Raw genomic sequence first — 23867 nt, 5'->3', positions numbered from 1 at the left:
CGTATGCTGTGCCCTCAAAAGCAAAGTGTAGGAATAGTCTGTGTTTCAGTAGTATTGACTTGTGAAAATAGGCGTCCTTTAGGTCCACTGTGGTGCACCAATCTCCTGGATGCACTGATTGCATTACCTGGTGCAAAGTCTTTGTTCAAAGCTCTCATATCCAAGATCCAAGGTCTTTTTTTGGAATGAGGTTGTGTCTGTAAAATCTGAATTGAGCTTTGTGTGAAAATCCTTATTGCCTGTTCTTGCAGAAGAAAATGGATCTCCTTTAACAGTGGGTCAGAGGAAGGCTGCACCTTTGACATCAATAATCCTCTGAATAGCAGAAGATGTTTCTTGAATTGGACCCTGTAGCTGTGGACTACAGTTCCCATGATCCATTGCGATGGTGCACATGTGCTGTAGGAGGCCTCCCTTGTGGTTATTTTGTGCAGTCCTGGAAGGCCTCAAAATAAAATTGGGTGTCTTGCGTACATCAGCCCGTAGTCCGGTCACTGTCTCCTTCTTTGCCAGAGCCTTGTACAGGTCCCTCTGCTTGGTAGGCCTGCAGCATGGAAGCTGTATTAAGTGGCCGTGCACTGCACCTCGCACCATCTAAATTTTCTCCAGCTGGGAGGCAGAAAATCTGCGCCGTCCACTGGGGAGAATGGGCCTGCTGGCAGCAGCATTGGGCTTCGGTGCCAGGTGGCTGGCCAGTGTCTCATCCATCGGGGGGGGTGTTAGTCCCATGGCCTCCATCCCTTCCAAATCCAGGAACTGGGAGAACGGCAGGGAGAGCAGAGCCTTAGGAGATGCCCAGGACTGCAACAGCTCCATCACAGAGTTGAAGAAGATTGGCAGCTTGTGCCTTGCTGTTGCTGGTTGTTGTGGGAAAAAATAGTTGCTGACGAGCCGGGTCTGCTGCTGGCAGGGAAGAGGGGTGGGGCACGGCATCGCAAGGTGCTCAGCCTCTCGGTGGCACAGGTCGATCGGAGCAGTCCACCTCAGTCCAAACGTCATTGGCCCTTGGTCGATGAGGGTCTGGCACTGCTCCTCTCCACCTTCTTCTCCTTCAGCTTTAGCCTCTCTCTCAGAGAAAGCCCCTGACGCGGTGAGAGGCAGCTCGTTATCAGAAAGTACACCCAGCAGTGCCTCATCTGTAATGGTACAGCTGATCGGGTACTCCCAGCACCATCGTATTTGGCAGTGGAATGAACTTCATCCATGTGTTACCCCCACGACTGTCCTGCTCTGCACTCATAGTCACCACTCTCCAGGTCCATACCGGACTCAGCTGCTTCAGACAGCATAGGGTCCTCCTGAGCAGCTGGGCTTCCTAACACTTCCCACACATCTCTCCAGAGTTGATTTACGGAGTCAAAGACAGGTCGTCATCTGTGTCCGTCTCAGAGATGGAGAAACAACAGGCACTTGGGCAGAGAACAGGTTTGGGCTTTCTAGATACGCTAGCTCAGCTAGATGCACTAGGTGAGCCTCCCTTTTTCTGCATAGTCATTCCAGCCTTGCGTCAGCACAGCTAAATGGACGAGTGTGGTGTGGTGGTACGTATTAGTTTGCGTGGCTAAATTAATACACCATTAGCACTGCTAAACAGTTAGGAGGACGGACGGGTAGCAAGCTAAACAGGCAGAGAACCACACTGGTATGCGAGGTGAAGTGCAAAAAAGGCCTGAGGTGATGAGACTGAGCATGGCGTTTTATTCTCAGAGGGGAAGGTGCAGCTTCCCCTGCCTGCTACAGCCTCAATGGCCTTGACAGACGTGTTGATAAAGTTTTTTCAGGTTGGTCTTGTAAAGACGCAATCTCCATACTCAAGTTTTGCATCGAGTGTACTGACAGAAAAGGAACTAACCAATCGCTTCTTTTTCTTCACTTCACTTTTTTAGAATTCATATTCGGATTTTTGTCTTTTAACCTGTAATAAAGAACAAAATGTGGTTTTATTGCCCTCAGTATTTACAGTACTCATGTCGTTGTACTCTGTACTTCTGTAAAGCGTTACACAAATCTCTTGTTGTGTGTTTTTTTCCTGATTAAAGCTTGGCTCAGCATCCAGTCTGGTCTGTCTGTGTGTCAGTCATTTGAATAACAGCAACACACTATTATATTTTACATAGATTGTATTCTGTGTAATTCACAATATAAAAAAAACTTTTCTCTTCACTTTATCTTTCTTTCTTTTTCACATGAAGGACTTTGCATGTTTTTGAATTTTTAGATAAAGGCATGATGACACTCAGTTACCTTTTATGTCCAGATGAGCCTCTGAACATCTGAAGGTTGTAAAATGTATTTGCATGTCATGGATCTGACACACATCATATAACACTTAGTTCAAAAGATGACGATTTTCACTATACTAACTAAAAATATCATCATTAAGCATTATCAATATAAACACTATCCATAATTATTGATTTGTGTGACTCAATTCATTTCATTTTACAGCAGCCATGACAGCTGTGGCTGCTATGAACCTTCAGTTTGGGAAATTATTCACCCTGCAGCCACAATGGCCTTGTTGTCCTGATATTTGACCTTTAAATAAAATAAAATAAAATATAATATTAATATTGTCTACAATGCACAGTCAGAAGCATGATTTGTTGTCTTAGAACATAATAATCACAAGTCTACCAGATCCTTTGTTCATTTTAGACAGACACAGTTTTCACACACTCCTTAATTTGAATAAAAAAAAAACAAACAGTATTGGTGTTTTGGTAGAAAAATAGTTTAAATAGTTTAAAGGCAACATGCATCTCAGCTCAAGTTTAAAACTGGACCCAGATGAAACAGCAGCCATATGTTTCCATCCTGGACTGTAAAAGTCATACCGACACATTTAGTGTTTCATATCTGTTATTTACATTGTGGTCCTTGTTGTGTTCAGAGGCTGTAAACTCCAAAAGAAAGAATTTGAATGTTCAAATAAGCGTGTGGTGTCACCCTGAGGGGCTTGGCTTTATTCCCCTCTATAAAAAGCGACTCTTCCTTCTGACTGTGTTCACTGCAGCAGCAGCGTCTCTCCAACACCAAGAAGAAAACTGAGGAAGAGGATCTTCAGAGCCTCCATTCAACATCCAACAATGAAGGTACGAGCTACACTAGTGGGGAAAAGTGACAGGATTTTGGTGTAAAAACATTTGTAATCAGTTTTAAAGACAATTGAGAAACAAGGTTTGAATAAAAATAACAAATATATATAGTTTTGTTTATAAAAAGTGAAGAGTGATTTCAGTTAAATTGGCAAAGCTCTCGTTTGCAAAATGTTTGGTTGAAATGCATCGACCTCGTCATCCTGTGAAGTTCTAATCTCGATGATGCTCTCTATTATCAAACTTAATTTGCGCACAGACGGCTGGAATGTGGTGGATGACTGTGACGCTGGTTTTGCTCCTGGTGGCTGGAAGTTTGTCTGATGCAAGCGACAAGGAGTCTGCAGCAGGAGCAACAGAGCTGTCTAAAAATCCAAAAAAAATTGACTCTGTGAGTCAATATCCTTTAGTTCCTGATGAGGTGTTGTTTATTGTCTTTTGTGGTTTTGATTTGATCTTACCTCAGAATTGTTCTGATTGTAATTCAAAATACAAAATAAAATACAAAATAATTCTTATTTTCATCTGTATGTCTTTGTTTTCATTGACCTGTTTGCAATCATACAACCTGATTGGCCACTAAAAGGCCGATGAAAGCTTTGGATATTAATTCTAATTGTACTCAGTACTCAGTTATGATTTTAAAAGTAACTAAGTACATTGCATAGTGTGATACACACTTAAGTCAATTCCTCCTCCTCTCCCTACCTGAGTGCCGATTGGACGCAGCAGACAGAGGGAGGAGGAAGACAAGCCGGACAGAGAGAGAGAGAGAGAGAGCAGGCTGCTGCACGTAACAACAAGTAAAAGTACAGAGAAATCTACTCATGAAAGTACAAGTACGCAAAAAAAACTACTTAATTACAGTTATTTGAGTATTTGTAATTAGTTACTTCCACCCATGGTAATATATTAATATATTATTTCACTTGAGGTAATATATTAAGTAAGCGCCTGCTGAACAAGGCTCAATGATAAGGGTTGCCCACGTCAAGTAAAAAGCCATGACAGGCCAGTAAATCTGATACTCACTTACCTGACCGCTCAAGTGATAAAAAAAATTATTCATAAAATATTTTGACTCATCATTAAAGGTAAAACATGCTATTTTCAGCCACCAAAATATGGATATTTCCTACTTTTCTTAATTTATTATCATATTAATCTTTGGTTTGGACTGACAAATTGAGAGACTTGAAAACCTGGGATGAAATTTTTCACTATTTCCTGATAATTTATTGACGTCGCAGCTTTAGATTAAACGTTACAATTCACTTTAGTCTGTACAGATACATTTACATCTTTTTAACATCTGGCAAAGAAACATAACAGAGAGCATGAAGGTGTATTTAGGAACATCTTAGTTTCTGTGATGCAACCTGTTTTACTTTAGTAATGTGGAAATGTCAGTTCAGTAAAGACACAATAGAAGTGGACTGAACAGCTGCTGTGTGACAGTTACATCACAACACGAATGACGGAGACGCTGACCTGCTCCTGTCTGTCCGTCTGTGTTTCTGCTTCAATCTTTACCTTCAACTGATGGTCAGGATGGACAGACGGATTTAAAGGTCCAGTCAGTGACATTTACAGAGGTTTATTAGCAGAATATGTTAGAAATAGATAGGATATAGGCTCTAGATACAGCCTTTCACCTTAACTAACAAAATTCAAGACTTTGTAAATGGAATTCAATACTTTTAAGGTGTTAATACCTTTTTAAAACCTTTTTAATATTTTTAATGTCCTGTGTGCACCCTGCTGAGTCTTCGATTGTCAGTAATTTCTCAATCCATATTTTTATGAAAAGTTGACACTAAGGTTACATGACCTGTCCTTCCTTCTGTATGTCTTTATCTCCGTCCTCAATCTGCGAGTCAGAATGAACGGGCAGGTTCGGTTTCACCATCTTACAGTTTTCGGAGTGTTTTTTAAACAATTGCTTAAGTGCGATTTTGAAAACTGTCAAAACACTTCACACAATTCACACAACCACACACACAAGGGAAGATTACAAATGTTACCAAACTGCACAGTGTCTGAAATCAGGAATAATTTCGAAATAGCAAAGAAGAAATGCACAAAATGATGGACATTATTTTTTTGTGTCAATAAAATATCAACCACTTCATTAATCTGTGTACATCCAGGGTTCTCCAAGTTAAATTTAAGACTTTTTAAGGCCTTTTAAGACTTTTTTAAGGGGCCTTTTAGGGGTACAGTGGTTAGCACTGCTGCCTCACAGCAAGAACGTCCTGAGTTCAAATCCCGCAGCCAGCTGGGGCGTTGGGGAGTTTGCATGTTCTCCTCATGTTCGCTCCGGGTTCTCCGGCTTCCTCCCACAGTCCAAAGACATGCATTAATAGGTTAATTGGTCGTTCTAAATTGCCCGTAGGTGTGACTGTGAGCAGGAGTGGTTGTTTGTCTCTATAGCCGTTTCTCAATACCAAGTATGGGAGGACACAGGACGGTCATTCTGCGTCTTGGCTTACCCACTTCCAGTTATTTTCACCATTAATGTATATTTGAAATAAAACGAAATATGATATAAAACACAACCCTGTATCTTTTGGTTTAAAGGTGCAGAAAACAAGTTTTATCTCGTTTTAATACTACAGAGATATCAGAGCCAGCGGCAGATTTCAAAAGGTCATGTTGGGATAAGGCTGTTTTTAGCGGGGTAACATGAATGCTAACAGCCCGGTCATCTTGACAGCTGGCGAGGTACGCTGGCCGTCCTGTTAACGCGACAACACATCTCGTCGGAGCAAAATTTAAACAGATTTTAAGTTTTAATGTCTACATTCTCACATAAAATAATCTTTTTTTTTTTTTTTTTTAAAGGTTATTTTTTTGGCATTTTTGCCTTTATTGACAGAGACAGCTGAAGGTATGACAGGAAAGGGGGGTGAAGAGACAGGGGATGACATGCAGCAAATGAGCCACAGGCGGGATTCGAACCAGCGGCCGCTGCAGAGGACTAATAGACTCAATGTATGGTGCGCACGCCCTACCGACTGAGCTATAGGGGCACTACACACATATAAAATAATCTTAAAATTACATTCCATGATACTAAAACAGTAGTATTTTGACACTTGTAACTTAAACTTGTAACTTGTGGGTCTTCTCCTCTGCCATTGTCGCTATGAAATGCATTCTGGGATATGTGGCTGCCCCAAGTCCACACAAGTTACCACCCGATGCATCCTCGGACGGGGCAAGAACATATCCGGGTATTTGACTGTACTCTGCGAGATGCAGACTTTTGAATTGAAACAGTACTTGGACTGAGACTGATGATGTTTCTCAAGTACACAAGAACACAAGTACAGAGAAGAATGAGAAAGGGCTTATCTGTCAGTCCTGCGATGAACTGGTGACTTGTCCAGGGTGAACCCCGCCTCTCGCCCAGTGTCAGCTGGGATAGACTCCCCTTCAAGGATAAGCTGTTACAGACAATGAATGAATGAATAAGGCCTTTTAAATACCACTAAGAGTGAAATCTAATGCCAACCTCACAGCTGCAAAAGTATTAAAGATATAATGGAAATCAGTATGGATTTTAAGCTCGAGAAAACAATTATATACCAAGTACTTGGATTTAGTAAAACATTTAATAATAAGACCCACATTATTTCCTGGAATAAGCATAACTCACTAGTATTTTCTGTTCTGTTGCCACTTCATAAACAGCACTTTAAGTTCATTTTACATAATTGCTTTTAAAAATAAATATTATTAAAAAAAAGAATAAATTCAGAACAGGATCAGAACTGAATATTTTAAATATGATTAAATGTCGAGGCATCAACAGTAATGTTTACAACAGAAGAGTCACTACAGTGTATATAAACTCAATCTCTCTTACACAGATGGATTTGTTATCTTACACCAGCGGAGTTGTAACTTTTGCAAGATGAGAAGCAGAACTCTGAATATGCCGAAGGTCTGAAAATGATGTAAAACCAAGGTGTGAGGCCTGTTTGTTGTCTTGTGCTCGATGCATTACTGTGAAAACCACTTGCACCTCAGACCAGCTAAAACCTGTTTGAAGCACAAAGTCTGTGGTGCAATTGGTCTGTCCACACAAGACAGCACACACACACACACACACACACACACACACACACACACACACACACACACCATTTATGTTCAGTCTTTTCCCCACACAGGAGTGTGGATTAGTAAAATGTCCTTTGACATTGTCTCCACAATCACAAAACACCTTACACCTATAATGATCTACACCAAATTGTGATCTACATTTGACAGTTATTTATGACATGATGGTATAATCCTACAAACAAACAAGAAAAAATAAAGACCTTTACTGATAAAATTCAAGACTTTGTAAATGAAATTCAGTACAGTAATGTTGATGCTCAATCTGCAAGTCAAAATGAACAGGCAGGTTTACTTTCACCATCTTAACCACTAAAAACATCTTTCATAACCAAAGCACAAGTTCACACAAGAGGTCAGGTTCTCAGGACGTAGCAGCAGTAAACAAGGCAAACAGTCAAAACCAAAAAAACAAAGTGACTTTGAATTAGTGCTGTACTGATGTCAGAGTTTTGTTTTTTCTATTAGTCTCATCAACTCATCTGTTGTTCATTTTGTCTCTTTTGGCAAATGAATTACACTCAAAATATGAGTGCACAGAGGTGTGTGCGTGTGTGTGTGTGTGTGTGTGTGTGTGTGTGTGTGTGTGTGTGTGTGTGTGTGTGAGTGTGTGTGTGTGAGTGAGTGAGTAAGTGTATGAATGTGTGGATGTGTGTGTGAGTGAGTGAGTGTATGAATGTGTGTGTGTGCGTGTGTGTGTGTGTGTGTGTGTGTGTGTGTGTGTGTGTGCGTGTGTGTGTGTGTGTGCGTATGTGTGCGTGTGTGTGTGTGTGTGCGTGTGGTTGTGTGTGTGTGTGTGTGTGTGTGTGTGTGTGTGTGCGTGTGTGTGTGTGTGTGTGTGTGTGTGCGTGTGTGTGTGTGTGTGCGTGTGTGTGTGTGTGTGTGTGTGTGTGTGTGCGTGTGTGCGTGTGTGTGTGTGTGTGTGTATGTTCAAGGTGATTTAAGATTTAAGGTACCTTTGCTCCATGTTTTTTTAGTGGTTGTACTTGGATACTGGCGTTTCTAAAATGCCACATCAGGTGAGTAAATTTCTCAACTCACTTGGCCGACTTGGGAAGGGGTGAAAATTAATGAGACTATTTAAATGATCGATTATCATTTAAGTAATCTTTCTTGCAAAAATGCAGTTTCCTGGTTTTCTCTGTTTATTATCATATTAATCTGAATATATTTTAGGTGTTCAGACAGACAAAACAAAACATTTAAAGACACTGGTTGGACATTTTTCACTATTTTCTGACACTTTATACATGTTGTAGCTCCAGATTAAATAAGACACTTAACTTTAATATTTATTGTTATTGGATAACCACTATTAAATAAAACAATTTGTGCAGGGGCAAGTAAAAATTGACTTTGGACAACTAGATTTTTTGACCAACTTGCCCAATAAAAGATTAACATAGAACCCTAATTTCTATTCCTCAGTACTCTTGCAGCGTGCATTTGTGGATATATGACAACAAATGCATCTTATATATGATATTTTCTCCTCAAATGCAGTGTGTATATTTTTGTAAATGCAGCTGTTTGTGCATCAGTTCATTCAGTGATGATATGTTTATTGCTTAGCCAAAATTTTGGCTATATATATACAGGATATTTAACAGATAAATTATAGATGTTTGATGCATTAAAATGTGAAAATCATCCAGGACTTGTTGTTTTCTTTAGTCCAGAAGCTTAGACACATGTCAAAGACAAGAAAAAAAAACCTAATTCATGGTCAATCTTCATCCGTCTTCCTCATTTTTGAAAAATTTGTTCAAATAAGGTGATGGAGCCACTCTGAGGGGTTGTCCACAGTCAACTTCTCCTCTATAAAAATGTCCGTCTCTCTGACTGAATTCACTGCAGCACCACCTTCACTCCCAACACTGAGAAGAAACCAGAAGAAGAGTCAGCGTCTGTCAGACATCTTTCTTCAACAAGGAAGGTAAAACATGTTCACTTGGCTGTAATGAGCTTAATTCTAAAGAGGAAGGAAGCTCAAGTGATAATTATCATTCAATTTATGTAATTATTGGGTCTTTAACGGCGTCTTATCTCTCCTGACACCTTGTAAATATTTCAAATGTTTTACACAAAAAAGTTAATAAAGCCACATTAAGGACCAGAGAACCTGAGAGAGGTCGAGGCTGCAAGAACGTTTTCTATAAACACCCAAACATGGTGGGTGGTTTGGTGTTTATTGATCCAGCTGATTGGATCAAATCCATCAAACAGACTCATTCTAAGCAAGTTGGAAAAATGACAATATAAATATACTGAAAACACACTTTTGATGGAAGTGACATTTTTTGATGAAGTGACATTTTTTTAAAGTGGTCCAGTACTGAGGAGGACAGCTGGAGCCATCAGCCATGAAACAGACTGCAATGTAAACCCGTTAAAGTATGTTCACTAAAACTACTGGTTTGCGACTGCCATTATTATTATTCCAGCATCTGACAACATCATGGAAAGACCTTTTGGTTAAAGAGGAGGATCTATTTATTGTTCTCACCAAAACTCACCAGAATCCAGTTACAGAAACAATAATTTAATCAAAGTAAAACAATATAAAACTCACCAAACCATCTTGATTCATCTTTCCACTGTTCCACCAACTTTCTCTGAGTGACCTTCTAGTTCTCCCTGTTTTTAATCCTCTTTATAATAATTCTGTCTGTTAAAAACTCTCTGCTGATAAAGTTGATCTGTGTGCAGATGGCGGGCCTCTGCTGGATGGCTGTGACACTGGCCTTCTTCCTGTCTGCTGAAAACACTTTGGCTGTGGACCAGAACAGGCTCGCAACGTTTGTAAATGGCATCCTGGGAAAGTGAGTAAACTTTTGAATCATTTACTGAAAGAATGTTGCTTTGTACAGATGTGTGTTTGTGTCTGGGCCGCCTTAAAATTTGAAGTTGACTGAATTTGAAAAAACAAGTTGAGATAATTTTGTCATGATTCAAAACAAAAACTTTTCTAGTCAAATAAACTTGATATTAATTCAGTTCAGATATTGATCCACACACTTCTCTTCTTCACTCCACCAAAAACAGTCTCCATAGTAACGTTGAAGAAAATAGTTATTTAACATGTCAGAGGTGCTGAGTCCTGTTCAGGACAAACACAGAGAAATGTTCCAGAAAGTCTCCATGCAGTAAATGATAAAAGGGCGCCACATGGTGGTCAACTATGATTACTGCCTCACACATCCACACATCAAACAACCTACAATATATTGTGTTCAGTACCAAAAGATCTAATTCACCTGGTGGGACGTTGTTGTTTTTATTTTGACAGGTACGGAGCAGAGGGCATGTTCAGTCTGGCTGTAAGCATCCCAGAAGACCTGAACCAGAAGACTGAGGACATCCTGAACAAAGTCTATGAAAGTGATCCCAGTGATAAGGTGTTGGAAAAGATCAACAATAATGAGGTGTATGTCGGCAACAGGGTGGTTGCAGCCAAAGTTCTGAAACGAGACATAGGAGCTGATCATGCAGAGTCTCGTGTCATTGACCACTTGAATGACTTGTTCAAACCTAATAATAAGAACGATTTGTTGCTTTTCTATGTTTATGCCTCCCCATGTGTTGAAAAATGTACAAGCCAGACACGTCCTGAGAGCATCCTCGAAAAGACAAATGACCTCAACAAATGGAACAGTCACGCTTTTGTGTTTTCTAAAATATTCAATCCCAGCAACGGTCCGTCCAACACAGAGGAAGAGCTCAGAGGAGCCCTTACACAACTCGGGTCTGTAGTCAGTTTAGGCAACATATTCCGTTGTGACAAGAAAGCTGGTAGGATGCAGTGCATCAGCTGCTCGAACAATGGTCAAGTTACACCTGCTTGTGTTTCAGATGATGATTCTCAGCCTGGTCCCAGCCAAAGCCAACCTCAACAAGGCAGTACAGGTGTAGCACAGGGAGCTGGGAGTCGTAGTGGAAGATTCAAACGCAGTGCAGGTTGGAGTCGTGGCAAAAGGGGCAAACATAGCGGGGGGTTCAGTCTCAAGGCAGGTTGGAGTCGTGGCAAAGGGGGCAAACGTAGCGGGGGGTTAAGTCTCAGTGCAGGTTGGAGTCGTGGCAAAGGGGGCAAACGCAGAATAATAATCAGGGTAGAATAGTCAGTCACAGAAGGCAGTTTAGTTCTGGGATTCAGTTGAAACAGATTTGTTAGAATCTGAGAAATAATCCACAGCAGCTCCTCAAAACCACCTCGACTGAGACAGACTCCTTTTGCTTAAACTGCATGCTAGCAGCTCTGTGAGGCTGTATTTAGGCTCTGTGGTGCTTTTTGTGTCACGCTAAAGTCAACATTTCAACATGATAACTGAAATATGATTAAGGTTGCAGGTTTTTGTCCCTAAAATAAAATGTTTGACAAACATCAACATCTGGGCACAAAGAATGAAAAAGTCAAAGTTTTATTCCAATACATCCAATAGTTGTTGAGACATTTCATTGTGGACCAAAGTGGTGCAGCGACTGACAGATCTGTGTCATGAGCACGAATAAAAATACATCAAGTTGATAACAAAGTTATAATAATAACAAGCATTATAATTTGTTTTAGATTATGAGGATGTGAACACATAATGATCATACAGATTATATACATAAGATTTGTCTCGACTCTGACTGACTATTTGTTTATTTTCTACATCAAACCAATCACTGTTTTTGTTTCACTTCACTTTGTCAGAATTCATATTCAGATTTTTGTCTTTTAACCTGTAATAAAGAACAAAATGTGGTTTTACTGCCCTCAGTATTTACAGTACTCATGTCATTGTACTCTGTACTTCTGTAAAGCGTTACACAACTCTCTTGATGTTGTGTTTTTTTTCCTGATTAAAGCTTGGCTCAGCATCCAGTCTGGTCTGTCTGTGTGTCAGTCATTTGAATAACAGCAACATACTATTATATTTTACATAGATTGTATTCTGTGTAACTCACAATATAAAAAAAAAAACTTTTCTCTTCACTTTATCTTTCTTTCTTTTTCACATGAAGGACTTGAAGGTCCAAATGAGCCTCTGAACATCTAAAGGTTGTAAAATGTATTTGCATGTCATGGATCTGACACACATCATATAACACTTAGTTCAAAAATATCATCATTAAGCATTATCAATATAAACACTATCCACAATTAACTCTATTGATTTGAGTGACTAAATTCATTTAATTTTGCAGCTATGGCTGCTGTGCAGCCTCAGTTTGGTCTCGTACCCCTGAAAAAATTATTTACCCTGCAGCCACAATGGCCTTGATGCCCCAGCTGATTTTACCGTTTTTTTTTCTTTGCCTTTTTCCTGTCATTCCAGTTTTTAGACACCACAGTCTGATCAGGCAACATCAACTGAAACACTATGCAAATAAGGATGACTCTATCATCTTTCTCTGATCATGAAGCCTGATGTTATTCTACATTTCATTGGTTTACATGTTAACAGAGACAAACAGTCAGATCCATGTTACATCCACTCGTCTCCTCTTCACTGCAGGATGTGCTGTCTCTCTCTATGGAGGCCAAGTATAGTCAATGTGATGGAAAACGAATCTTCTAAGTTATTATAATGAGAAACTTGAGACGTTTTGTCATAGAGTATTGGGAGAAAGGACCTCATTGTTTTGAGATACTAACTCATCATATATATCACACATATTTAGTGTGACGTCCTTATATGACTGAGATCTGACTGACCTCCAGTGTGTTCTGAGTACTGAACACAAATAAAATCATATGTAACCCTTAAGATAATTTCACCACATCATTTCCTTGGTCATAAACTATTTTTATTTGATGGTCTTGCTGCCCTGGTACTTGGCCTTTAAATGAAATAAAATAAAATACTAATAATATTGTCTACAATGCACAGTCAGAAGCATAATTTGTTGTCTTAGAACATAATAATCACAAGTCTATCAAGTCTATCATGTTACAGATTGTGTTCTCACTGGTGTTGTATTTTAATGTTAAAGTTGTGTTAGATTATGAGGATGTGAACACATAATGATCATACAGATTAAAAAATAGAGCCTTGAACCAAAACATAAAAAAGGAGGCAACATTTTGATATCATGCTTCAGGAAAATTGAACAAACTAACAGAAGACACAAGATTTGTTTCAACTCTGAGACTTTTCTCGTCACTCTATCCCTCTTTCTTTTTCACATGAAGGATTTTGCATGTTTCTGATTTTTTAGATTAGATTTTAGATTCATTTCATTACATGATTTGCTTGGACATAAAATTATTTGACAGCCTTGTTGCCCTGATATTTAGCCTTTGTGCCCTCAAAAATTACAACACTTAAATATAAAATGATGAAATTTGGAAATTCAGGCACAGTTGTCCCACACTCATCACTTTGAATAAAAAACAGTATTGGTGTTTTGGTAGAAAAATACAAAGAGTTTAAAGGCAACATGCACCTCAGCTCAAGTTTAAAACTAGACCCAGATAAAATGACTGCTATATGGTCCATGTTGTGGTTAGAGGGTGTAAACTCCAACAGAAGAAATTTGAATGGAATTAAATTGAGGGGCTTGGCTTTATTCCCTCTCTATAAAAAATCTCTCTTCCTCCTGACTGTGTTCACTGCAGCAGCAGCAGCGTCTCTCCAACACCAAGAAGAAAACTGAGAAAGAGGATCTTCAGAGCCTCCATTCAACATCCAACAATGAAGGTACAAGCTACACTAGTGAGGAAAAGCTTTACTGGATAAATCTGTAGAATCCTTGAAGAAGATATTATTACTTAATACTAAAACAATATTCATCACCATTTAATCTTAAATTAACTTCACTTCCTTAAAGTGTGGCAGATCTGAAATGTTGTAAAGCAGTGTGTTGATTAATATATACAATTAATATATTCACTGTTTTGTGAACACAGACTCGTTTCATCTGATTTCACTGAGAATCCGACGTGGTGACAGACATGAAGAAAAACTACATAGAAACAGCTGATTTGTAGGTAACTTCTGTAGGTCATATAGAGGCAGCAGAATTAAATTCAGACTGTTTCATAACCAGTTATAAAATCCTTGTACCAGCTTTGATCATTATTTTCTCTCTTAAAATGTCTCCTGTTTAATTTTCTTTTATTTCAAATTGAGCATTTACAGTGAAGCTTTTTATTTTTCACTTTAAATTTAACAACATCAGTTTCAGTCTCCTTTTTCTTTACAACATTCAGTTACGGCCTGATTATTCTGAGTACTCAGATTTAATAATAATTTATTTGCCATTTCCCCCCTTTTAATACACTTCACCTTTTGGACTTTGGTCCATGTCAGTGTCCGTCTTTCTGTGGGTGTTTCTGCTCCTCTTGTGGACTGTTTGCAGAAGGACAGTTTTTTTTTACAAATTAATATTAAGTAAATAGAAATATGTAATGTCAAATAAGTGACTGCATAAATATTCACCCCCTTCAAGTCAGTATTTAATAGATGCACCTTTGGCCACAGTCACAGTCTGTGAGGACGGGTCTCAGTCAGGCTCACACAGCTGGAAACTGCAATTTTACTCCAGTGTTCTTTGTAAAACTGCTCAAGGCCCATCAGGTTGTACTGGGATCAGGTGTGAACAGCCCTTTTGAAGTCCAGCCACAAATTCTCTATCGGACTGAGATCTGAACTTAGACTCAGCCGCTCCACAACATTCACCTTGTTGTCTTTAAACCATAGGCTACGCTGTGTGCTTCAGGTCATTGTCATGCTGGAAAATATGACAAAATAAAAATAAAAACCATATATGCTGTATGTGGTGGTGAAGCATGTGTTTAATGCAGTAAGACCTGCTGCAGATTATACACCTTTTGAGATTATGCTGTTTGTTAAAAACCCTCAGATGGCGGGTCTGTGCTGGATCGCTGTGACGCTGGTCTGGTTTCTGTCGGCTGGAAACAGTTTGCCTGTTGAGGACCAGAAAAGACTTGCTGGAATTGTAGAGGAGGTCTTGAGAAGGTGAGTCGACCATCCTCATCTCTGTTGTCACAAAATGAAACTTTGCCAATATTCTCTCTGATATTTGTGGTGTCCAGTGGTGGCAGAGGTCCGCTGTATAAGCACATGGTCTCTTGATCTCTTCTCTTGTTTTAGTGCAATTATTTGGCTTTATGCTGTATTACATGTGCAAATAAAAAAAACTGTGCTATGAAACTTGAATTTTGCAAACAAAAAACAAAAAACAAAAACAAAATAACCAGTAAACATGACAAACTACATTTAACAATTTCAAAAAGATATCAGTCTGAAGAGCCACTTTTTAATCTGAATTTTGTTTGTTGAAAAACCTAAATTGGACCTGTAAAATGAATTTATATTGATCCATTTTAATATCGTGCATTGGGCTGCTGTGTATTGATTGTCTCTTTCTAATATTCAGATGTTTTTTTCACAGTTCTGTGATCATTGAATCTTTCCATCTATGAAACTTTCTGAACTTCTGCTCTGAATCAAATGATTAAACATACAGTAACATCTGGGATCTGTTTCTTTGGCAGGTTCACCCCGACCTACATGGACAACAACAATGTCAGGTCAGTAAGTAATTAAGTAAATATTACTGATATAACAGTTTATGAAATGATAGTTACGAAGTGTTTTATATCAGAGAGAAGAGACAGAAAGAAACAGACCTGACAAATACAAACTCAGCAGCACACTGACAGAACAAAAGTACATTATACAACTGATGATTTTCAAATGCTCACTTCAATTCATAATATGTCAGAGATGATCAATGAGTCGTGTGAGTTAAACAGATTTAAGTCACAACATGGAAGTGACTTCAAACCGTTTAACACACAACCACAAGCTGATTATCCCACTTATACCACCGTCATTTGTCAACAGGATAAAGAAAATCACTTACACATTTTTTTGGTGAAATTTTTACTCTCAAAGTCAAAAGTTACAAAGCAAGATGTTACTGTCTTCATGACAAGGAAGGTTCCTGTTACAACCAAAGTAACACATCTTCCTAACTAGAAGTGATGTGAGCGAACAACTGTCCTCAGTTTTTCCTTACAAACCTGGTTGTTTGTGAGGCTGTTCCTATAAAAAGGCTGCTATAGATCATATAAAACTTTGGTTTTCTGCCCCCCCAGAAATCACAGGGGGTCCCCTCTGAGATCCTCAAAATCAGATTTGCACAAGTCAACTGAAATCACAATTTCAGGGTTCCTACAAAAAAATCAAACTGAAGCTCCTCTCAATCTTTTCCAGCACCATTTCCAGCTGTGGTAAATAACATATTTATGTACAAAATGATTATTTCACCTCTTTATCACATTGAATCAGATGTTATTGTGCTTTTATCAACCAAAACTATGATTTGTGACAGAAAGTTTCAAAATGTTACTCCTGTCTGTAAGTTGACTTGGCTTCCTTTAACAGTGATGCATTTTGTGCATTTTCCTGAACCAGTAGGTGAAAATGCTAACAACTGATTAATTTATGAATCATTAACAATAACATGTTTTTTTCTGTTTGTTCACATCACATCCAGCTAGGAGGCTGTGCTCTTTAATGTTGCTATGGTTACAAGTTGGGTAGTTGATGAACGTCAAACTGTGATTAAACTTGAGCCAAACTACGTTTGTGTTAAAGTGTTTTAACCTACACCTGCTGTATGGTGGTATAACAGGAAAATAAAACATCTAGTTCAGGACAAACAGTTTAACTTCCAGGTTCTTCTACTTGATAATAACAAACAGAATGACAGCAGTAACATGAGACTCATGTCTGCAGTTTGGTTTGTTCTGTTGAACTTTCAGTACTTTATTTGAAATGACAGCTGGGTTACAATTTGTTTGTCTGTTTCCTTTGACAGAAGAGACCCAATGTTCAGTGTGGCTGTGAGCGTCCCGTACAACGAACAGACGCAAACGTTCGATATGAATCAAGTCCCTGACTCTGGTGAAGCCGTGAGGAACACAATCCTACGATGTGACGTGTATGAAGGCACAAGGGTGGTTGCAGCCACAGTTCTGAGATGGCCCAATGTTTTAGATCAGTGTCCCAATGAACAAGTGAAGTGGCGTGATGTTCTGAGAACATGTCGTAGAACATTTATGACATGGGCTGATGTGAAGAGAACGTGCCCTGGTGCAGTTACAGAGGGCAGAGCTGATCATGCAGAGTACCGTACTTTGCAGAACTTTAACAACTTGGTCAACAATCAGAACCAAAATGATTTGATGCTTTTCTACGTCCTTTCTTCCCCATGTGATCAGAGATGCACGAGTGAAACAAATCGTTTCAACATTCTCAATGGCATACAACAGATTAGGAACTGGAGGAACTATGCTTTTGTGTTTTCCAATGTATTCAGGCCCCGTAATGGTCAGGAGATACCACCAGAAAACCTACGTGGAGCCATTGAGCGGCTCGGGAATCGAATCGATCTGAACAAAATATTCCGTTGCAATGCATTTCAGTGCACAAGTTGCTCTACTGGTAATCAAGTTACTGAATATTGTTATTCAGACGGACAGGGCGGAGGGGGAGGTCAGGGGAGGGGGCAGGGGTAGAAAGAAAGAAGACTGATATAAAACAATGACAGTGTTTCCTAGAGACAGGAACCGATAAGATTGTATTGAAGCCGGTGCCCTTATCAATTCTGCTCATCCGCTCGATTCTTCATCAGTTCCAATATTGATTCCTGATTAATTTTCTGTGTAGTAAAAAGTAGTCCGACCTACAGACATTATAACCAGCACTGTTGTCATCTTTGTGTGTGAAATGAAGCCTCACTTTGGACCTTCTCTTCCTCTCCATCACCACTCCTTCTTGTCCAGTTTGATGTTAAAAAAGAATCTCAACAGCAGACAGTTCAGACAATTAGGAACCAGTTCTCAAGTGGAACCAGTTCTTGACTCCCCTCTGTATTTACAGGACTCATGTCATTGTAAACTACACTTCTGTAAACCTTGTGTTTTTCTGTTCTTTCTCATTAAAGCTTGGCTCAGCATCCATACTGGTCTGTGTGTGTGTGTCACTCTGCAGCTCCTTCATAACCAATATAATGTCACCGTTTGAATTCTGTAGGTAAAACAGTCCAGCATGTCTTCAAGATAACACCTTTATATTCTCTTCTTCTTCTCTTTTTGTGCATGAATGAATTTAAATGCTTTTAAATTTTCAGATAAAGACGTGATGTCATACTGAAGGTTTTATTAATCTACTAAACTCAGACAGCAAACTACAGATGATCTATATCCTACTTTTACCTTTTATTATCCTACTGCTGTTATCATTAATATAAATAAATCTTTAAGTGTCACTGTGATTCAAATGAAATATTATTTTTAAAGAAAATAATTACATGACACTGATTCTATCCTACAACAGAATTTAAACACTGTATCTCCCCTTTTTGATTTATGATGCTGTCAAGACAAAAACTCTGCTATTTAAAATGCAAAACATTTAACAATATAAACACAGAAGATGATGTTCAATTTCCTTTAACAGACATAGAAAACAGTTTGACTGAAAAACTGTTTTCTGTATCAGACAATCTTAAAATTAAATATGGAGCTCAATCACAGATCAAATGTCTGTTAAAACACCTTGAATATCATCAGTAACTAAGTACATTTATTTGAGTACTGTGCTTAAGTACATTTTTCTCTGTAACAAGAACAAGCAAACTCTCCATCTTTCATTCAAACAAAACTCAGAATGGTGATGGCAGGAGAAATTAAATCTCAAGATGTTATTATAATCAGAAAAAGAGAAATAATTCCAGGTCGGCTTTTAATGTTGGATTGTTTTTATCAGGATGAAAAATACCACATAATTCATGTATATATACTGCCTCTGAAGACAGAAAGAAATCTCAGTTATTTAACAGACTCCTTACAGTCGGCTTCAGTCTAATCTTTTGTGGTGATTTTAAGACAAACTTCAGACTTGTTCTGACAATAACAATCATAAATGAAAATGATCGAACCATAAATAAGTCAAACAGTGAAAGATGTCACTGCTGCAGTGTCCTGCCTTGTACTGTAGGTGGAGCTCAGTGGCTGCTGGGAAAATAAATAAATGAGCACATTGCAGAGGCAGCTTCAGGCAGGTGTTCATTTCCAGCCCTGACTCTAACTGTCATGCATCCTGCTGTAAATATTTGCCTAAATCAGTGGTTCCCAACCTTTTTTCCTTGGAACAAGTGACCTCTTGTTTGTTTGTGTATCCTACATTAATCATATTCATTCAGCTTTGTTTCACTTTTTATTTCTCTTTGTCTGGTCTTCTCCACCCCCCCCCCCCCCCCCCCCCCCTGCAATGGCTCTGCGTCCCCCCTTGGGTGGCACGCCCCCCAGTTTGGGAACCACTGTATAAAGCTGATGAACAACATCATTCAGCCACATTATGTTGATCTCTAAATGTATTTTCTGCTACAAATCACTGGTACATAAACTGCCATTTTTAGCAGACAGGGTTGCAGAGGTTAAGACTTCATTAAAATCATTATTACAACATCAATAAGGTATTTTTCTGATATATTACATACAGTATGATCCTGCTCTTCATCAGGTTCTTCATCACCTTCCTCGGGTACGTGGAGCTCATGACAGCTGATTGGAAGCATCCTAAGTACAGGCTAAGTACAAAAGATTATTATTTACTGTGACTTCCATATGATTTAAATAAAACACATATTTATTGTTGTTTTTGTGTTTTTTCTTTTTAGACTAACCTCATGTTAACCCTGTGAGCAACAATAATGAAGGTGAGAACTCTGCAGTTTTTGTCCTTCAAGTCTTTGATTGTTAACTTTTGCTGTTGGTGGTGCTGTAACTGAAAATTAAATTAAATGTTAAATAACTGGGGATCTACAATATATCTGTGATCGATAGATTATTGGCCCATAAGTAAGAAAAAAATATACTATTTTTGTTCCAGTAATAGAATTTCAGACGATTATTTTTCTGGTAAAAACTGGTTTAAAAGTGAAAATCTTTAACATCCCAAGCTTGTATGAAAGCACTGTTTTCAGAGCATCTCAGTGGTTTCATGTCTGTATGTTATAAACTGTGTCTGAAAAGTGGGAAAACGTGTCAAGGATGAGAATGAAGAGAGCAAACAACAAACTGATGAGTGTCCAGATGTCTGTCCTGCGTTGGACGTCTGTGGTGCTGCTCTTCATCCTGTCTGTTGGAAACAGTTCTGCTGTCGTGGATCAGAAGAAGCTTGAAAAAATTGTCGAAGGCGTCAGATACAAGTGAGTCCATTTGTTTCTAGTTGTAAGTGAATAAAGTGGGATGGATTTTGTGTTTAGTGCTTATTAGATTAAATTTGATCAGACTAAAACTCCACTGTAAGATGGTAAACATGATGAACATTATACCTGTTTAACATCAGCATGTTGACTGTGTGCATATGTTGATGAAAATTACAATTATTTTGACTGATATAACATTTGATTTGCAATATTAGAGGTGATAATAATTTTCACACCGTTATTCTTATTTTGACAAAAAAACATGTTAAAATAACCATGGTGTGATTTTTTGCAGGAATCCAATGAAGATTTATTTTTAAGTCTGTAGAATCTGATTAGTAGGAAAGGACACCTCTGTCTCACCACATTCATGAATTTAAAAGTTGTTTTTTGGACACATTTTGCCATTTTGCCAACAAATATTGCACCTCTTGCAATTTGAAAGTTGCAGAAAGCCAGACTGTGTTTTCTGATAAAATTTCATTTAATCGTGCAGCCCTAGTTGACGTTAGGGCTAATAAGCCTAATGCTGCATTCATGTGGTGTTGGAATAATCGTAAAAATTAGTTCTCAACTGGATAAATTCGTGTGAAAGCCCCCCTCAGAGCAGCTCAGAAAGTTGGTGAAAACTTGATTCAAAGTTTGTTGAGTTGTTGTTTGTTGATGTTGTGTATGCAGAAACATGGCAGACAAAAGGTGATGTAAGAAACTTTTTTTTATTAATTCACATATTGCATGTCAGTTTTCTTTGCTCACAGGTAATTTGTTTCATGATATCAGGTTGTTGGCTGCTGTCGGCGTAGAGTGACCTGGATTAGTTAGAAAAGTTATTTATTATCAGTAACTCTGATCGGTCAGGTGAAGCAATATTTCAGTGGTTTTAGGGAAAGAACTGGTGCAGCAACAAGTCTGAGACAAAATCACATGAATCTTCACTGGGATGTTGGTCTCAGCTGAACCATCATCCAGCTACACGACAACAAGCACAACAAAAACAATATCAACCCTTCCCGACCTTCTTTAAGACATGCAGTCGTCACTTTTTGTGTTTCTGAACCTCTTTTCTCTCTGTGGACATTTCAGAGCATTTCAAATGTTATATTTAAATAATTTATATTTGACCTCTATCATTTCATCTTTTCTAATTCTAATTGTATCATCGTTTTCTAGAAACTTTACACCAGAAATGAAAGATTTACTGTCCTGAAAACAGTAAAATACAGTTATCCAATCAGATTTTGTTTTGGTTGTTGTATCCAGGCAGAGAAACCCGGACAGAAAGCCACAGCCTGTGTTTTTTTTTTAGAAAGTGACAGGTGGATTAACCAATCACATTTTGATTTACAGTGGGTGGGACCTGATATAATCTCAGGTCCAGTTTTAAACTTGAGCTGAGCTGCATGTTGCCTTTAAACTCTTTGTATTTTTCTACCAAAACAACAATAATGTTTTGCAGACAATATTTTATTATGTCTTATTTTACTGCCTGAACTTGATTTGTTAAAACTGTCCTAATATATTTGGGCTACATTAAGCAATATCTTTTATATCAAAATCCTAAATAGACATCCACAGACCAGCCCTGGATTTAAGTGTTGTAATTTTTGAGGGCACAAAGGCCAAATATCAGTGCAGCAAGGAAATAATGTAATGAAATTAAAAATTAAACATCTAATTCAAAAATTCAAAAACATGCAAAGTCCTTCATGTGAAAAAGCAAGAGAGATAAATTGAAGAGTATAGTTTTTTTTATATTGTGAGTTACACAGAATACAATCTATGTAAAATATAATAATTATTCAGGAGTTACCAAATGACTGACAGACAGACAGACCAGACTGGATGCTGAGCCAAGCTTTAATCAGGAAAAAAACACAACATCAAGAGAGTTGTGTAACGCTTTACAAAAGTACAGAGTACAATGACATGAGTACTGTAAATACTGAGGGCAGTAAAACCACATTTTTTTTTTATTACAGGCTAAAAGATAAAAATCTGAATATAAATTCTGACAAAGTGAAGTGAAGCAAAAACAGTGATTGATTTGATGTAGAAAATAAACAAATATTTAGTCAGAGTCGAGACAAATCTTATGTATATAATCGGTATGATCATTATGTGTTCACATCCTCATAATCTAAAACAAATTATAATGCTTGTTATTATTATAACTTTGTTATCAACTTGATGTATTTTTATTCGTGCTCATGACACAGATCTGTGGGTCGCTGCACCACTTTGGTCCACAATGAAATGTCTCAACAACTATTGGATGTATTGGAATAAAACTTTGACTTTTTCATTCTTTGTGCCCAGATGTTGATGTTTGTCAAACATTTTGTTTTAATGACAAATACCTGCAACCTTAATCATATTTCAGTTATCATGTTGAAATGTTGACTTTAGCGTGACACAAAAAGCACCACAGAGCCTAAATACAACCTCACAGAGCTGCTAGCATGCAGTTTAAGCAAAAGGAGTCTGTCTCAGTCGAGGTGGTTTTGAGGAGCTGCTGTGGATTATTTCTCAGATTCTAACAAATCTGTTTCACCTGAATCCCAGAACTAAACTGCCCTCTGTGACCCATCATTCTGGCCATGCCCCCCTCGGTACGACTCTGACATTCACTATATCTGCCCCCAGTGTCACGACTCCTGCCTCCACTATACCTGCCTTGTTGAGGTTGGCTTTGGCTGGGACCAGGCTGAGAATCATCATCTGAAACACAAGCATGTGTGACTTGACCATTGTTGGAGCAGCTGATGCACTGCATCCTACCAGCTTTCTTGTCACAACGGAATATGTTGTTGAGACCAATTTTAGACCCGAGTTGTTCAAGGGCTCCTCTGAGCTGTTTCTCTGTATTGGACCAACCGTTGCTGGGCTTGAATATTTTAGAGAACACAAGCACGACTCTTCCATTTCTTAAGTTTGATTATGCTTCTGAGGACGCTCTCAGGATGTGTTCGGCTTGTACATTTTTCAACACATGGGGAGGCATAATCATAGAAAAGCAACAAATCGTTCTTCTTATCAGGGTTGAACAAGTCATTCAAGTGGTCAACAACACGTGACTCTGCATGATCAGCTCCTGTGTCTCGTTTCAGAACTTTGGCTGCAACCACCCTGTTGCCGATGTACACCTCATTATTGTTGATCTTTTCCAACACCTTATCACTGGGATCACTTTCATAGACTTTCTTCAGGATGTCCTCAGTCTTCCGGTTCAGGTCTTCTGGGATGCTTACAGCCAGACTGAACATGCCCTCTGCTCCGTACCTGTCAAAATAAAAACAACAACGTCCCACCAGGTGAATTAGATCTTTTGGTACTGAACACAATATATTGTAGGTTGTTTGATGTGTGGAAGTGTGAGGCAGTAATCATAGTTGACCACCATGTGGCGCC

General features: G+C 38.5%; 2 protein-coding genes across 2 annotated transcripts; both read left to right on the top strand.

The window, feature by feature from the left end:
- Nucleotides 1–2994: 2994 nt before the first annotated feature.
- LOC146329403 (uncharacterized) lies at nt 2995–17763 on the top strand. The gene is made up of 4 exons (XM_084714419.1): nt 2995–3095; nt 15078–15193; nt 15733–15768; nt 17064–17763. The coding sequence occupies exons 1-4, from the start codon at nt 3090–3092 to the stop codon at nt 17761–17763; spliced, it is 858 nt and encodes a 285-aa protein (XP_084570545.1). The 5' UTR covers nt 2995–3089.
- LOC146329404 (uncharacterized) lies at nt 9027–11344 on the top strand. The gene is made up of 3 exons (XM_084714400.1): nt 9027–9162; nt 9936–10048; nt 10516–11344. The coding sequence occupies exons 2-3, from the start codon at nt 9936–9938 to the stop codon at nt 11342–11344; spliced, it is 942 nt and encodes a 313-aa protein (XP_084570526.1). The 5' UTR covers nt 9027–9162.
- Nucleotides 17764–23867: the final 6104 nt, after the last annotated feature.

The sequence above is a fragment of the Lutjanus erythropterus genome, chromosome 3 (genome assembly GCF_056507025.1).
Source record: "Lutjanus erythropterus isolate fLutEry1 chromosome 3, fLutEry1.hap2, whole genome shotgun sequence".
Lineage (NCBI taxonomy): Eukaryota > Metazoa > Chordata > Actinopteri > Lutjaniformes > Lutjanidae > Lutjanus > Lutjanus erythropterus.
Note: the sequence above shows the minus strand (reverse complement) of the source record. Positions and strands in the feature narration are given on the sequence as shown.